The sequence below is a fragment of the Bos grunniens genome, chromosome 11 (genome assembly GCF_055505025.1).
Source record: "Bos grunniens cultivar Pamir isolate PY7600 chromosome 11, Bosgru_T2T1.0, whole genome shotgun sequence".
Classification (NCBI taxonomy): Eukaryota; Metazoa; Chordata; class Mammalia; order Artiodactyla; family Bovidae; genus Bos; species Bos grunniens.
The window spans coordinates 66,964,052-66,980,269 of record NC_141175.1 but is presented as its reverse complement, the minus strand read 5'-3'; the positions used below and the strand labels follow the sequence as shown (position 1 = coordinate 66,980,269).

Genomic DNA, 16,218 nt, shown 5'->3' with positions numbered 1-16,218 from the left:
ATGAAGTTTATAATTAAGGCATATATATGTATATTAATAAGATATATATTCAATTATGATATAAATATATTCAAACTTCTTATATAGTACATAATCATAATTTATTCAACTTGCTGAGAAGGCATAATTTCCCAATAAGGGCAGGCTTGCATATTCAACCATATTGTATCTCCCTTCCGTCCTTTATGTTCCTGACATCAGGTAATATTAGATCAGTACATTTACTGTTGCAATTGTGCCTATGCCTGAGTTAGTGAATTGTTCATATAAGTAATTTTAGTTGAGTGTTTATATATTTGTGGCTGAAGCAACTTAAGAGATTTGTACTTGTTCAGTCTAAAACACTGAAAAGTCTTAGAATAATGGGTTTGGGGGGGGCTATTTCTTATTAATCTGTTTAATCTTGTGCTTCATTGCTCAGTTCTGTGTTCAATTCTTTGTGACCCCGCAAAGATTGTAGCCCGCCAGGCTCCTCTGTCCATGGGGATTCTCCAGGCAAGAATACTGGAGTGGGTTGCCATGCCCTGCTCCAGGGTATCTTCCCAACCCAGAGACTGAACCCAGGTCTCCCGCATTGCAGATGGATTCTTTACCGTCTGACCCACCAGGGATAGCATAGCATAAAAACTGCCCAGTGAAGAACAATATACATAAAAAGGAAATAATTTACCCCTTCCCAGTGGTAAATACATGAGGAAAAATATTTTGTAAATCCAGGTAAAATTTTTCCACATATCTTTTTCTTGAGATTTTTACAAAAAAACCATGTATCCCTACTTCTACATTTGCATATACAGACCTTGTATTAAAGCATTTATACTGTATTTGTATGTTTAGTTTCTAGGTGATTGATATAAAATTGATCAGTGAGATTTGAGGGATTTCCCTTATCCCGTACAGGTGGGTAGGAAAAAAAAGTATGGAAAGTCACACTATTAGTGACCCATCAACAAGTTTTGTTTTCTGATCAAAACAGCATGTCACAGGATTGCAAACAAAATTCACTGTGCCTTACTCTCTGTTTCAGTCTGTTGGATGAGCTCCCTGAGTCGGTACTTCAATGGGCTCCTTCCGGAAGCAGCTGCCGTAAGTCAAATGATAACTTCTATCTCCCCCTGTAGGATTTCCAGGTCACTGCATGTGTCACTCGTCACTTTTTCTGCACCCAATCCCCTCCCCACAGTGGTGGGAAGAAACCCCCCAGGGTTCCTAATAGGTGGCTAGAGAAGAGAACTTTTAGATCCTCTTTTCATTAGGACACAAGAATGCTGCAAGAACTTGCTCAGGGAGTGTTCTCAGCTTTGCTGATGGCACTGCTTTCTTTCAGATGTATGCTTGGGGAATTGTGCACAAGTTCAATGGCCTACTATATCTGGTACTTCTAGAGTGGACTTTCTGGTTTTGTTTCTCTGAAGATAAAGTTGATCTAAGGAAAGACTGCTTTCAATTAATAATTTAAAAAAGCAAACTATTAAACATTTGAATGCTGTTTAGACCTGGATTATAGTCTGACCCAGCAACCTGAAAAAAATTTTTTTGTTGGTTTGGCAAGGCATGTGACCTGGGGATTCAGAGTATATTTCATTAAATGGGTTTCTCTTTCATGTTAGTATAGACCGTTTTGGAATTCTTTAATTGGTAGCACTGTCAGTAAAAATAGCAAGGCGATTCAGAATTACCCAAGTGCTGCATGGCACATTGTTCAGCCCCAATTTAACAGCCGAGTTAGATTGCCTCACAGAACAGAGCCTGCTTCTGCCGTCCGGTTTGCTTTCTTTCCGAGAAGATAAGCAGAGTGAATCTTGATCTCTATTTGTATCGGGCAATTTCAGTTAGCTTTTAGCTGACTTATGAAAGCAAATATGTACACTGACTGTCTAGAGAAGGTCAAATAGTATCAGTTTCCACATGAGAGTTTGAAAGTAGAGTTAAATCATTTTAAACTTATACTTACAGCCCTTCTTTGACCAGAAACCAGAATTTTCATTTCCATAGGAAACAAACAAACCAGCCGTGCTTTCCCACTTCTATTTCCCAAGTCCCATAAGTCTGCCCCGTATGAGTCTTGCTGCTGCTTCACTCAAATGGGACAGTAGTATTCTCATTGGTGGGGATGGGCTGCAAGATGAAAGCTTTTTGTTTATGTAACGTAACTCCACTGAGTAACTCAGTCAATATGCCAATATTCATTTTTGGCTAATATTCTTATTGGCATTTTTACCAAATCGTACAGCTTTCATTTTACTCAATAAGACAGCAAAATGAGAGATGAAATGTTAAAAAAAAAAAAATTTAATTGTGTATCTGTCTTTTATTGTCCCTCCTGCCTAAAAAGTAAACTGTTGAGTTTAGGATTAGAAAAGAAAGCCCAGGTGCCCTGAATCATACACAATAAATGCCTATGGACCAGTGTGTGTTCTGGGACACTGCTGTTGCTAGAGATGAGATTTGAACGATGAGAAACAGTAGGAGGAGTGCCAGGCTCCTCTTTTTCAGTACAAACCATTTGTTTGAGTCTATATAGTTATTTTATAAAACGCAGATTTCTATTTTTAAAGCACAAAATGTTGAAACTTTATGATTAACTGAAAGTCTCAAGTTGTTTGTGCTTAGGAGAAGTGGGTATTACTAGCATGAGAATTAATCTGATTTACAAAAGGTTTGCTACTAAGACATTTTATGATATAAAACAGCTGAAAAGTTTGCAGCATGCATGTCCCACTCAGTGTAATAATAATAGTTTCAAAAGTTTCTGTCTCTTGAAATGATACTAATGATACTTAATATTTCACTAGCTTAAAAAGCAGATGATTCAAGAATATCATAATTTCATACTACTCAAAGCATTTTGTTTTATAGCTCTGGAAATATGCTAGTAAATTAAAAGGTGTACCTAATATAATAAATCTAGATCTTGAAACGCTAACATTTAAAACCAGTACTATATCACAATTGTCTGAGCATCAGGTTTATCATAATAAATTCGTAACAGAGGTGGCTCTTCTCTTTTTCTTCCTCTCCTACCTCATGGTACCTCATTTTTTTAAAGCCCAGATCCACGAAGGCTTTCCAGCACAGCTGCAGTCAACTGGTAGAGCACCAGGAGTCTTCCATGTCTTCTAACAATGATTTGTGAAAACTATGCCCAGCATATTCACATATTCAGCTCTCTTCTCCATTTGGGATATTCTGGTTGATAGCATTGTAGGGCTTCCCTGGTAGCTCAGCTGGTAAAGAATCCGCCTGCAATGCGGGAAACCCTGGTTCAATCCCTGTGTCAGGAAGATTCCCTGGAGGAGGGCATGGCAACCCACTCCAGTATTCTTTCCTGAAGAATCCCCATGGACAGAGGAGCCTGGCAGGCTATAGTCCATGGGGACTTAAAGAGTCAGACACAACTGAGCGACTAAGCACAGCATACCAAACCAGGCTTACCAATCTTAAAGAACAGCAGAATATTTACATTAATATTTATATTAAAATGGTAGTGAATATAATTTAATCTTTTTTTGTTTTGTTCATCTCTTCAAGAATCGGATGCCCCCTAAAGGGCTTCTGGAAACATGAGATATAACTTTGATGAAGCTGTAGCACTTGCTAGTTATAGATCCTGGTTGAGCAAATGGTAGGTAACAGAATTTTGACATCTTATACATTCAAGAGGAAAAAAGGAGGTTGCAGAATTGCCACAGTTTCCAAAATGCCAAAAAAAAACAAACTCTGGAGACAAGAGTTTTCAGTTTATCCATAGTAGCCTTCTGCTCCTAGAAAATAGTTGTGGACAATACGGTGTAAAATGGTCACTCTCTGACATTCCTTGCGGGGAGAGATGATGACTGTTCTTTTCGAATTTTTCCCTGTCGGGAGTGATACCCAGTGCCTCTGCAGTTCCCTGCTTGAAAGGAGGTAGACCTGGAGGGGAGCAAAATTTTAGGCAGTTACTTCTCCCAACTCACAAAGCTTCCCCAACTTCCCCACCATAGGATATAAACAACTTAGTGAGAAAGTAAGAGCTCCTTGTGTCTGGGTTAGTAATAAGTTTTTGAAGAGGAAAGCCTTGTAAAAACTAGTTTATGGAGTGTAAACATCTTTGAACAAATGAAAACATGCCAGTTTTTAGATAGTGTATGGTATTATCACTTACTTGTATCTCAGACTGAACCTCCACCTGAAGCAAAAATGCAAACTACGTTTGTTTTACAGTGGTTGTATTCGTCATTTTGGTTACGGATTCTGTTCGTGCTGAATGTATTTAAAAGTTTGTAGTTGGCAGCTTTTTTTCTCGTGGGGAGATTACTACACTGTTCTGGGGAAGAGAAGAAATAAAAGATGGCAACTTCTCATCCTTGTGCTCTATATCAGAAAGATTATGCTGTGATTGCACTGGTCTAGATTGGTATGGGAGACCTGATATTGGCAAATCCTAAAGTCAGTCATGGCTAAAACCATAGAATTCAAGGTCATTTCTAAATGTACTGTTGTATTCTCAAAATCAAAGCCTTAATTAAAATTTTCAGTGATTTTTTTTTTTTTCCTTTAAGGAGGTCGATAGTAAGTATTCCTAACTGAATTTTTAAAACTTCAAAAAAAAACTTATTTTTAACTGAATTTTGAAAATGTTAGGAAAAAAGTGTGAAGCATGGCTAGTCTATTATTCATGTAATTCTTAGTAGTTGCACCCCATAAATTCAAATCACTAACTATAGTTTTTCAATGGCTTCCTTTGATGAGTGAATTACAAACTTTATCAACAAAGACATGTAAATAAAAGCCCACCTGTTTCTCCATCCTGTCAAATTTGTAGGTCAGTTTATGTCAGTCAAGTTCGGGTATCATTTAAAAGTACTTTACATTGAGTTGTTCACTCTTAGATTCTTCATAGAGGATGTATGTGTGCACATGCACGTTCTGGTGTAAGAGAAAAACCACCGAGATTTTGAGAATACTGAAGTCTTGACAACTTTTGCCTATTATGAATGACATATTTAAAAAACTTAACACTTCACAGGTGAAATAGCCCAGTATTTGGTATGTGCTCATAATTTAGCATATGATGAAAAGCCAGACTATCAAATGCTCAAGAAAATTCTGAACCCAAGTGGAATACCTTTAGGACCACTGGAGTTTTGCACTAAAGGAGACAGCTTAAATACGCATGCTCCAGACAATCAAAAGGTAAGTAACAGTTCCTGCAATCCAATGATGACCTTCTCTGAAGCTTATCTACCAAATGAAGTTATTTTAGGTGTCAGAATGAGTCTGACAGTCCTGTTTCTTACTTATAATTTCTAATTCCTGTATCCCCTAACTGAGCTCCAAGAAATTTTGTTGAAGGTCCCTTTGACTTGTCTTTTAGAGAAAAATAGTAGAACCTGTGTGCCCCGTTGTATATTATTAAATAAATAAAGCAGTCACTAATATCATAGAGATAGGACTAGAGTAAGATATTAAAGGCTAATCCAACTTTATTCATGAAAAATATTTTTTTTTTCTGTTTTCCTTCAGATTTTCTTTAGTCATCCCTCTGCTTTTGCTTACTTGTTCGGCCATAATTTGGTGGTAATAATAATATTCTTAGATTTTACCAGGTTATTTGTATGTGTTGATATTTCAATGTGTAAAAACAATTTTTGAAATAAGTTATTTTTTAAAGTTTTGCCTTCCACTTTATCTTCCAACTGACTCCCTCACAGCAGCACTAAAAATTAAAAAAAGAATTAGAACTGGAAAGAACAGAAAAGAATTAAAACTTGAAACATTTTTAAGAGGATGAGGGAAACCTGAGACTGCTATCAACATTACTGGACAGGCAGCTAGATGTTCAGCCCTGCCGTGACACTGCTCATGTGCAAAAAAAATGGGGAGGGCTTTGTTTCCTGATGCATGTACATTGGGGTAGGGTCAGGATGCCATTCATTTTTAATATTTCTTCTGAACTTTGGATCATCATAAGTGTTCACAAGCCAAGAATGCAAGATGCAAACTAATGTGACTGATAGGCTGCTCGATGAATGGTGAGTCAAGTATCAGTGCACAGATGGTTCTGATTTGCTGAATTTTGTAGCTGCTGCAACTGAAGACATAAAATATCCTTCTAGTCATAAATTAGCTCTTTGGAAGCAAAACCTTGGCACCAGAGCTTTACAACCTTCAATTAGTAGGGAAAGAAGTATTTGAATGACTGTGGTATTGACATCTGTAGGCCTGCATAGTAATCATTCCTAATAGAAGAGAATATCTGTTTGAGGAGGTTTTGCATGGCTAATTAACTACCAGTGAGAATATGTAATTTTTTCATGATCTCCTGATTGTCACCTTTCTCTCATGATACAATTACATTTTATTGTAGCAAGTGCCTCACAAACCAATTGTCAGCACTATTTACGTATTGCAGAAGGCAGAACAAAAGTTCATGTTTAATAAAAAGCCACTGGATTTTGATCTTGGTAATTACTGAGACTTATTTTAACAGTTTTATTGACTTTTGTGTTTTTATCACTTTTGCAACAAAACAAAGAGCCATTTCCTTGACATAGTATTTCCCTTGCAATAATGGTCACCACTTAATCTACACTAATTTAAGTAGATTTTTTCCTTTTTTGTAGTTTTTCAGTTTCATAAACTTAATGGAAATATAAAAGAAGCCATTTAAAAAACTGATAGCTATATCCTCTGATATAAAATTCTAATTATTATCCACCAGAATTTTCAGTTTCATCAAATTCAGTGGTTTGCTGTGAAACCATTTTTTATATGCAGAGATAGAACATAAAACATTTTTTTCCAATGAGCCTCAACCAAAAATATTGTATTTCCTTTTTTATTAGAGCATTTTGATTATGAGTAAAAAGAAAACATTAAGAATAATATGCATTCTTAAGACTTTAGTTAATTTCTGTTGGATCAGCCTCAGTATATAGAAATTGAGATGAATCAGGATATACTTCATAGCAGATCAATATTTATTGAACATTGACTTTATTTCTCTAGTATTTTGAGAATAGTGGAAACAGTGGCTGACTTTATTTTTCTGAGCTCCAAAATCACTGCAGATAGTGATTGCAGCCATGAAATTAAAAGACACTTACTCCTTGGAAGGAAAGATATGACCAACCTAGACAGCATATTAAAAAGCAAAGACATTACTTTGTCCACAAAGGTCCATCTAGTCAAGGCTATGGTTTTTCCAGTGGTCATGTATGGTTGTGAGAGTTGAACTATAAAGAAAGCTGAGTGCCAAAGAATTGATGCTTTTGAACTGTGGTTTTGGAGAAGACTCTTGAGAGTTCCTTGGACTGTAAGAAGATCCAACCAGTCCATCCTAAAGCAGGTCAGGCCTGGGTGTTGATTGGAGGGACTGATGTTAGAGCTGAAAGTCCAATACTTTGGGCACCTGATGTGAAGAGCTGACTCATTTGAAAAGACCCTGATGCTGGGAAAGATTGAGGGCAGGAGGAGAAGGGGACGACAGAGGATGAGATAGTTGGATGGCATCATTGACTCCATCGATAGGGGTTTAGGTGGACTCCAGGAGTTGGCGATGGACAGGGAGGCCTGGCGTGCTGTGGTTCATGGGGTCACAAAGAGTCGGACACGACTGAGTGACTGAACTGAACTGAATATATTTAATAATTATAGTATATAGATTCACCATATGTGACCACACCTTAAGTATCTTTTTATTTTTAAATTAAGTTTACAGATTTTGAAATGCTGCAAAACCCAGACTTGAAGATGATCAAAAACACAGTATGATAATATAAACTGTCCTGAACTCAGTTCTCCTGAATGATCAAGAACAGGATAGTTTCCAGAGTTCATTGCTTCCGTAACAAAAATCATTTTTAAGTCCAGAATGAATATCAATCACATGGCCCAAAATTTCTCTCTTTTTAGACAGAATTCCCTTGTTAGCAGCTAATAACATTTCTTGTTTCTCTATTCGTGGACCTAATTGTTTAACAGAATAAATAATGAACTCCAGATTTGTGCTTTTTGGACAAAGATTCTTGAAAAAAAGAAGTCAGTAGACAAGGAAACATATATAATTAGATAAATAAAATGTTTCTAATTCAGTCTTCAAACGAAAGTTATGAATATTTAATTTTTAAATGTTATTTCCCTCAGCTTGCTTTGCGCCTTTTTTTTATTTTTTAAATATTTATTTTTGGCGATATCAGTTCTTATTTGTGGCATGAGGAATCTTTGCGGGCTCTTCAGTAGGGCTGCAGGGTTTCTCTCAAGTTGTGTTGTGTGGGCTCCAGGGTCTGTGGGCTCCACGGCACGCAGGCTCTCTAGCGAGGTGCACAGGCTCAGTAGTTGCAGCGTGCAGGCTTAGTTCCCCTGAAGGCATGTGGGATCTTAGTTCTCTGACCAAGGTTCAGACCCACATTCCCTGCATTGGAAGGGGGAACTGTTAACCACTGGATGATCAGGGAGGTCACAGTTGTACCTTTAAATTTAGTAGCTATAACAAAAATGTTTTGTTTAGGCATTGGAAGATAGCATATCACCATAAGAATCTTAGAAACTTATAGCATCTTTTTGAAAAAAAAAAAAAGAAGGGAAGGATTTTACCAATATTAGGCATCATAAACTGTTTGCGGTAAACTGAGCTGCCTTCTTGAAATCCTCAAATACTATTAATGGAAATAACTGGAAGTAAACGTTTGTTTACTTAGGTCAGGAGGGGCGACCCTGAAGAGATACCCCTGGTCCAAGGTAAGGAGCAGCGGCTGCGCTTTGCTGGAGCAGCCTTGAAGAGATACCCCACATCCAAGGTAAGAGAAACCCAAGTAAGATGGTAGGTATTGCAAGAGGGCATCAGAGGGCAGACACACTGAAACCATACTCACAGAAAACTAGCCAATCTGATCACACAGACCACAGCCTTGTCTAACTCAATGAAACTAAGCCATGCCGTGTGGGGCCACCTAAGACAGACGGGTCATGGTAGAGAGGTCTGACAAAATGTGGTCCACTGGAGAAGGGAATGGCAAACCACTTCAGGATTCTTGCCTTGAGAACCCCATGAACAGTATGAAAAGGCAAAATGACAGGATACTGAAAGAGGAACTCCCCAGGTCAGTAGGTGCCCAATATGCTACTGGAGATCAGTGGAGAAATAACTCCAGAAAGAATGAAGGGATGGAGCCAAAGCAAAAAGAATACCCAGCTGTGGATGTGACTGGTGATAGAAGCAAGGTCCGATGCTGTAAAGAGTAATATTGCATAGGAACCTGGAATGTTAGGTCCATGAATCAAGGCAAATTGGAAGTGAAACAAGAGATGGCAAGAGTGAACATTGACATTTTAGGAATCAGAGAACTAAAATGGACTGGAATGGGTGAATTTAACTCAGATGACCATCATATCTACTACTATGGGCAGGAATCCCTTAGAAGAAATGGAGTAGCCATCATTGCCGGGGTCCAGCCCCGGTTTTGATCCAGGGAATTCGAAGGGGAGACGGCTTCAGCGATCAGGATACAATAGAATTAAAGATATAAAGAGTGGTTAAATAAGGATAGCTCAGTGAGAAAATTCAGTGGAGAAAAAAGGCTGAATAACTTGGTTTACGTGGAAAGCTAATAAAATTCCAAAATAAGGAATTTGCATCACCTACCTAGGCCACAGGCGTCCTCCCATTCTCCCGAAGGAGAGGAGACACTAAGGCCTCCCCGGTCAGATCTTAGAAGCCCAGGCATAATTAGTAGGCTTGACGAGCCTCCACGCTCAAGATGGGAATTCAGCCGGAAGGTGAGAGAAAGAACGACATGGGAGACTAAGTTTCGGTGAACAAGGCCTTTATTTTCCAAAGTAGTTTTTATACCTTAAGTTATGCATAGAGGATAATGGGGGAAGGGGTAGAGTCATGCAGTAAGCCAGGCTTTCTTCCTGCAAACTTAACATATGCAAAAGTTTAGGTGATTTACATCATCTTCTGGCCCGGAGGCCTGTCAACATTTTAAGATCCTTTTTTCAGAAAACTTATTTTTCTCTAAAGGTGATTATTCTAAAATCAGGTGCCACCCTCCGAAAGCATTAGATAAAGTTGCATTCCTATAGGGCAAAGGTGTGGTGGGCTATAACAAGAAAAGAATTAACTCAGGGGTCCAAGGTTACAAACATTAAAGCTACTACTTACATTCCTATACACAAATTATATTAATCAATACACTGCCAGGGACACAGTAAGTAAGGGATATGGAAACTTAGCAGCAAACATTGGCCCAACAAGTGAAAAACCCTTCACCAATACAATTTCTAATCAATCTTTTAACTACTCAAAGGAATCTGTATTTAGACAGTTTAGAACATCTCATGCCTCTCACGGTTGGGAGGCTCTGAACAATTACATGTGGCCGGTAGAACCTATTCAGGCAGGCTAGAGGACTTCCAAAGAGTTTGTAGGTTGAAACACTCTTGTCACGCCCAGGAACTTTATTAACTGGAGCTGTAAGTTAACTCTTTTTCGGATAGAGGTGGTGGGGGACAGCCCCCCATAAAGTCAGAGGTGTAGGTGAGAGCACAAAGCAGTAAAGTAGGCAGACTCTGATTTTGGGGGTAGGTGCTTGAGAATTTCCAGGGGGACTCCTGAGGCTCGATCCCACCTTTGTGTATGCTGAGCCTCCTTCCTCATGACCTTTGCCACAGGTGGAGTTCCTCACACTGGCTCCCAGCACATCATGATCAACAAAAGAGTCCAAAATGCAGTATTTGGATGCAATCTCAAAAATGACAGAATGATCTCTGTTCGTTTCCAAAGTAAACCATTCAATATCACGGTAATCAAGCCTATGCCCCAACCAGTAACGCTGAAGAAGCTGAAGTTGAACGGTTCTATGAAGACCTACAAGACTTTTTAGAACTGACACCCAAAAAAGATATCCTTTTCATTATAGGGGACTGGAATGCAAAAGTAGGAAGTCAAGAAACACCTGGACTAACAGGCAAATTTGGCCTTGAAGTACAGAATGAAGCAAGGCAAAGGCTAAAAGGCTAATAGAGTTTTGCCAAGAGAATGCACTGGTCATAGCAAACACCCTCTTCCAACAACACAGGAGAAGACTCTACACATGGCCATCACCAGATGGTCAACACCGAAATCAGCTTGATTATATTCTTTGCAGCCAAAGATGGAGAAGCTCTATACAGTCAGCAAAAACAAGACCGGGAGCTGACTGTGGTTCAGATCATGAAGTCCTTATTGCCAAATTTAGACTTAAGTTGAAGAAAGTATGGAAAACCACTAGACCATTCAGGTATGACCTAAATCAAATCCCTTATGATTATACAGTGGAAGTGAGAAATAGATATAAGGGACTAGATATGATAGACAGAGTGCATGATGAACTATGGACAGAGGTTCTTGACATTATACAGGAGACAGGGATCAAGACCTTCCCCAAGAAAAGGAGATGAAAAAAAGCAAAATGGCTGTCTGAGGAGGCCTTACAAATAGCTGTGAAAAGAAGAGAAGCAAAAAGCAAAGGAGAAAAGGAAAGATATAAGCACCTGAATGCAGAGTTCCAAAGAATAGCAAGGGAAAACCTTCCTCAGTGATCAATGCAAAGAAATAGAGGAAAACAACAGAATGGGAAAGACTAGAGATCTCTGCAAGAAAATTAGAGACACCAAGGGGACATTTCATGCAAAGATGGGCTCGATAAAGGACAGAAATGGTATGGACCTAACAGAAGTAGAAGATATTAAGAAGAGGTGGCAAGAATACACAGAAGAACTGTACAAAAAATATCTTCACGACCCAGATAATCACAATGGTGTGATCACTCACCAAAAGCCAGACATCCTGGAATGTGAAGTCAAGTGGGCCTTAGAAAGCATCACTACGAACAAAGCTAGTGGAGGTGATGGAATTCCAGTTGAGCTATTTCAAATCCTGAAAAATGATGCTGTGAAAGTGCTGCACTCAATATGCCAGCAAATTTGGAAAACTCAGCAGTGGCCACAGGACTGGAAAAGGTCAGTTTTCATTCCGATCCCAAAGAAAGACAATGCCAAAGAATGCTCAAACTACCACACAATTGCACTCATCTCACACGCTAGTAAAGTAATGCTCAAAATTCTCCAAGCCAGGCTTCAGCAATACATGAACCGTGAACTTCCAGATGTTCAAGCTGGTTTTAGAAATGGCAGAGTAACCAGAGATCAAATTGTTAACATCTGCTGGATCATGGAAAAAGCAAGAGAGTTCCAGAAAAACATCTATTTCTGCTTTATTGACTACGCCAAAGCCTTTGACTCTGTGGATCACAATAAACTGTGGAAAATTCTGAAAGAGATGGGAATACCAGACCACCTGACCTGCCTCTTGAGAAACCTATATGCAGGTCAGGAATCAACAGTTAGAACTGGACATGGAACAATAGACTGGTTCCAAATAGGAAAAGGAGTATGTCAAGGCTGTATATTGTCACCCTGCTTATTTAACTTATGTGCTGAGTACATCATGAGAAATGCTGGGCTGGAAGAAGCACAAGCTGGAATCAAGATTGTCGGGAGAAATATCAATAACCTCAGATATGCAGATGACACCACCCTTATGGCAGAAAGTGAAGAGGAACTAAAGACCCTCTTGATGAAAGTGAAAGAAGAGAGTGAAAAAGTTGGCCTAAAGGTCAACATTCAGAAAACTAAGATCATGGCATCTGGTCCCATAACTTCATGTCAAATAGATGGGGAATCAGTGGAAACAGTGTCAGACTTTATTTTTTTGGGCTCCAAAATCATTGCAGATGGTGATTTCAGTCATGAAATTAAAAGATGCTTATTCCTTGGAAGGAAAGTTTTGACCAACCTAGATGGCATATTCAAAAGCAGAGACATTACTTTGCCAACAAAGGTCCATCTAGTAAAGGCTATGGTTTTCCCAGTGGTCATGTATGGATGTGAGAGTTGGACTGTGAAGAAAGGTGAGCGCCGAAGAATTGATGCTTTTGAACTGTGGTGTTGGAGAAGACTCTTGAAAGTCCCTTGGACTGCAAGGAGATCCAACCAGTCCATTCTAATGGAGATCAGTCCTGGGTGTTCATTGGAAAGACTGATGCTAAAGCTGAAACTCCAGTACTTTGGCCACCTCAGTACTTTGGCCACCTCATGCGAAGAGTTGACTCCTTGGAAAAGACCCTGATGCTGGGAGGGATTGGGGGCAGGAGGAGAAGGGGACGACAGAGGATGAGATGGCTGGATGGCACCACTGACTCGATGGACATGAATTTGGGTAAAGTCCAGGAGTTGGTGATAGACAGGGAGGCCTGGCGTGCTTGGCTTTGATTCCCATGCTGTGATTCATGGGATCGCAAAGAGTCGGACATGACTGAGCGGCTGAACTGAACTGAACTGAAACTTTTGTGAAGGTGGTGGAGATATTGATATTTTGTCCTGAAAAGCAAATCTTTGGGGGTATATGCCTCAATCAAGGTGGCAGTAGGCTATCTGAAATACTCTCTGATAGTTGTGAAGAGACTAGAGTTGAATTAGAAGAATCTATGATCAGGGCCACCTCAGTCTATTTATGACATCCATTGGGATGTCATGTCCAGAATTCACTGAAGGAAACCATATTCAGTAAGAATGCTTATGGAGGTAGGGAGTAGCTATAGGTCATAGTTTAAAATATTCAAGCTATCCGACATTTCAGGCAAGAAAAAGTTTGTTCCTTCTTTCACCCTAAATCTGAGGTTTGCATAGCAAATGCAGGGGCGAATAAATTATTATGGGTAGTAGTAGTCTTTGTATTGACCTTAAAAGTCTACAGATCTTTCTTGAGCTTTACATCCCAAAATAATTCTGTTAAACTTGTCTTCATATTCATTTTCTGTGTGAGAAAAAGTAGCATATACATTCTTAATTATAAGCATATTTTTGCTTATTTAATTTTAGGAGTATAAAAGTATTCCTTATTTTGTAAAATAATGTGAAGGGTCAATGGAAAATTAAATAAAAATTACCTCATTTGAATAGCCACTTTCTGGAAAGTGACACACATTTGGATAGTGTCCTTCTATTTGATTATGTGAGATATCCAGAGTGTTTTCTATACTTAGTTTTATATCTTTGAGAATAAGTTTTACTCTGTTCACAGTTAAGGATTAAACTTCATGATCCCACTTCGCTCTTTCGATTTTAAAAGTTTCCCTGCTGCTGCTAAGTCGCTTCAGTCATGTCCAACTCTGTGCGACCCCATAGACGGAAGCCTACCAGGCTCCCCCGTCCTTGGGATTCTCCAGGCAAGAACACTGGAGTGGGTTGCCATTTCCTTCTCCAATGCATGGAAGTGAAAAGTGAAAGGGAAGTTGCCCAGTCGTGTCCGACTCTTAGCAACCCCATGGACTACAGCCTACCAGGCTCCTCCATCCATGGGATTTTCCAGGCAAGAGTACTGGAGTGGGGTGCCATTCTCTTCTCTGAAAGTTTCCCTAGAAATAGAAGTTTTCCATAAACTGGATATCATTTTATCAGCTAGAAGTGCTCACGGCAGCACAACTTACCCATCCAGCCAACAGACAGCAGATCCAGGAAGGCACTCTCTTCCAGGAGGCCTCACAGAGGACTGAATATATTAGAACAAATTTTGTTTGTGCATCAGAGGCTTCTGGGCCCCAAACTGTCATATCTAAAGTGCCTAGCATACAAGAGACACCAAAATCATCAATTAATATCTCAACTAATCCTTTATGTCACAGAACACATTTCATGATGATTGGCATGTCAGCATTTTATTAGGATAGAACTGTGTAGAGCGGCCTTGGGAAACCCTTTGTTTCACACTCGTGGTATGATGGGCATTTATTACCAAGACGACTTCAATGGACAACTGGCTCAGAAGGTGGTTACACATGAATTTTCCTAGGAGTTGGAGAGAGTTGAGTGATAGAAATAAAGAACCCCTGAGAGATCAGACAGCAATTCCAATTTTCAGGTTACTGAGAAGCAGTGGCTTTGCTACCCTTTGAGAACCTGGGATCCGGGAGGAGGGGTGAATAAAGAATGGTGTTGTGACAGCTTAAACCTAGCCACAAAACACCAGCATATTTTAAAGGGAAAGAGTGAACACATTTGGCAACAGAAGCCAAAAATTGGGAGACTACAAATTAAGGCTCTGCTTGCCCAGCCAATGTAATTCATTCTCTAGTTTGGCACTGGCTACTCCATTATTTCCCCTTGTACTGTTCCTATCTTCTGCCCCCTATTTAACCCATGAAACAAAGGTGATGGCACTTTCAGCTGCTGTAAACATGAAGCTGCTGAACAAATACTTCACATAAGGATCTTCACTGTGGCTTTCAATCTTCCAACTGTATTGTGGGAGCTGCCCTTCTATTTCCGTGTCTCCTTCAAGGTTATTGAGAGTCAGTCATCCCCCCAGATAACAGCATGGTGTGAAAAAGAAACCTTAGAGACAGCAAGCTTGTTATAGAATTTAACCTCTGATACTGGTACACAGAATTAGATGACATGGACTGTTATTCATCTGTTCAAAGGTTAAATTACCTGTATAAAAAAGTAAGCAATATCATAAGCTCCTTTTATATGTTCACATTAATTAGGCTCACTTCAATGATAGGAAACTAAGATTCTAATTAATAAGAATTTAAACTGAAAAGATGTGCTGGATCCACTCCCAGCAAAGGTTAATAATGAATTCATGTGCAGTTTTAAAATGTGACAGTTTTCTGTAAAAAATGCCGTTTTCAATAAGCAAGTTATCTGTAGAGATAATTTCTAAAGAGTGCACACCAGTGACACTAATTTTAATTGGTCTTGTCCTATTGAGAATAGGCCTGGATCTTGCCAACTACTGTATTTTTCTGTAACTTCCATTTGTTGGTTTACTCTTTATTTCTTCCTTTTTTCAAAGATTGGCAAGTATAGAGTTTTCAAGAATCTGGACATGAATGCAGTTTTCTTTTACAAATGTCAGTTTTCACTGTGTATGTCATTACTTCTTGTGTGTCAACAGGTTGATTCACGAAAGGCTGCGGCAAAACAAGCCTATCAGGTGCAGAATACGTTAGTAGGAAAAAAAGGCCACAGTGACAGAAGTGCTGAGTCCCGTACACCACGGAGAAAAGTGCAAGAGGAGGAGAAGCTGACTGGAGTGCGTAACAGTGAAACAGTGCAGGTAAGAGGTGTTCTCTCGTTGTCTTCCTTAAGGTTACATTAGAATATGCCCTTTGGGAATAAAGCCTTTTA

The 16,218-nt window shown here is 39.2% G+C and overlaps 1 protein-coding gene across 7 annotated transcripts in view; it reads left to right on the top strand.

Moving 5' to 3' along the window:
* VRK2 (VRK serine/threonine kinase 2) overlaps positions 1–16,218 on the top strand; it is a 139,174-nt gene that overhangs the window by 86,449 nt on the left and 36,507 nt on the right. For all 7 annotated transcript variants that reach the window (XM_086323762.1, XM_086323758.1, XM_086323763.1 and 4 more), the window contains exons 10-13: positions 1,028–1,086; positions 5,009–5,175; positions 8,682–8,780; positions 15,986–16,147. In XM_086323762.1, coding sequence (XP_086179888.1) covers positions 1,028–1,086; positions 5,009–5,175; positions 8,682–8,780; positions 15,986–16,147 — 487 coding nt within the window. The remainder of the gene's footprint in view (positions 1–1,027; positions 1,087–5,008; positions 5,176–8,681; positions 8,781–15,985; positions 16,148–16,218) is intronic.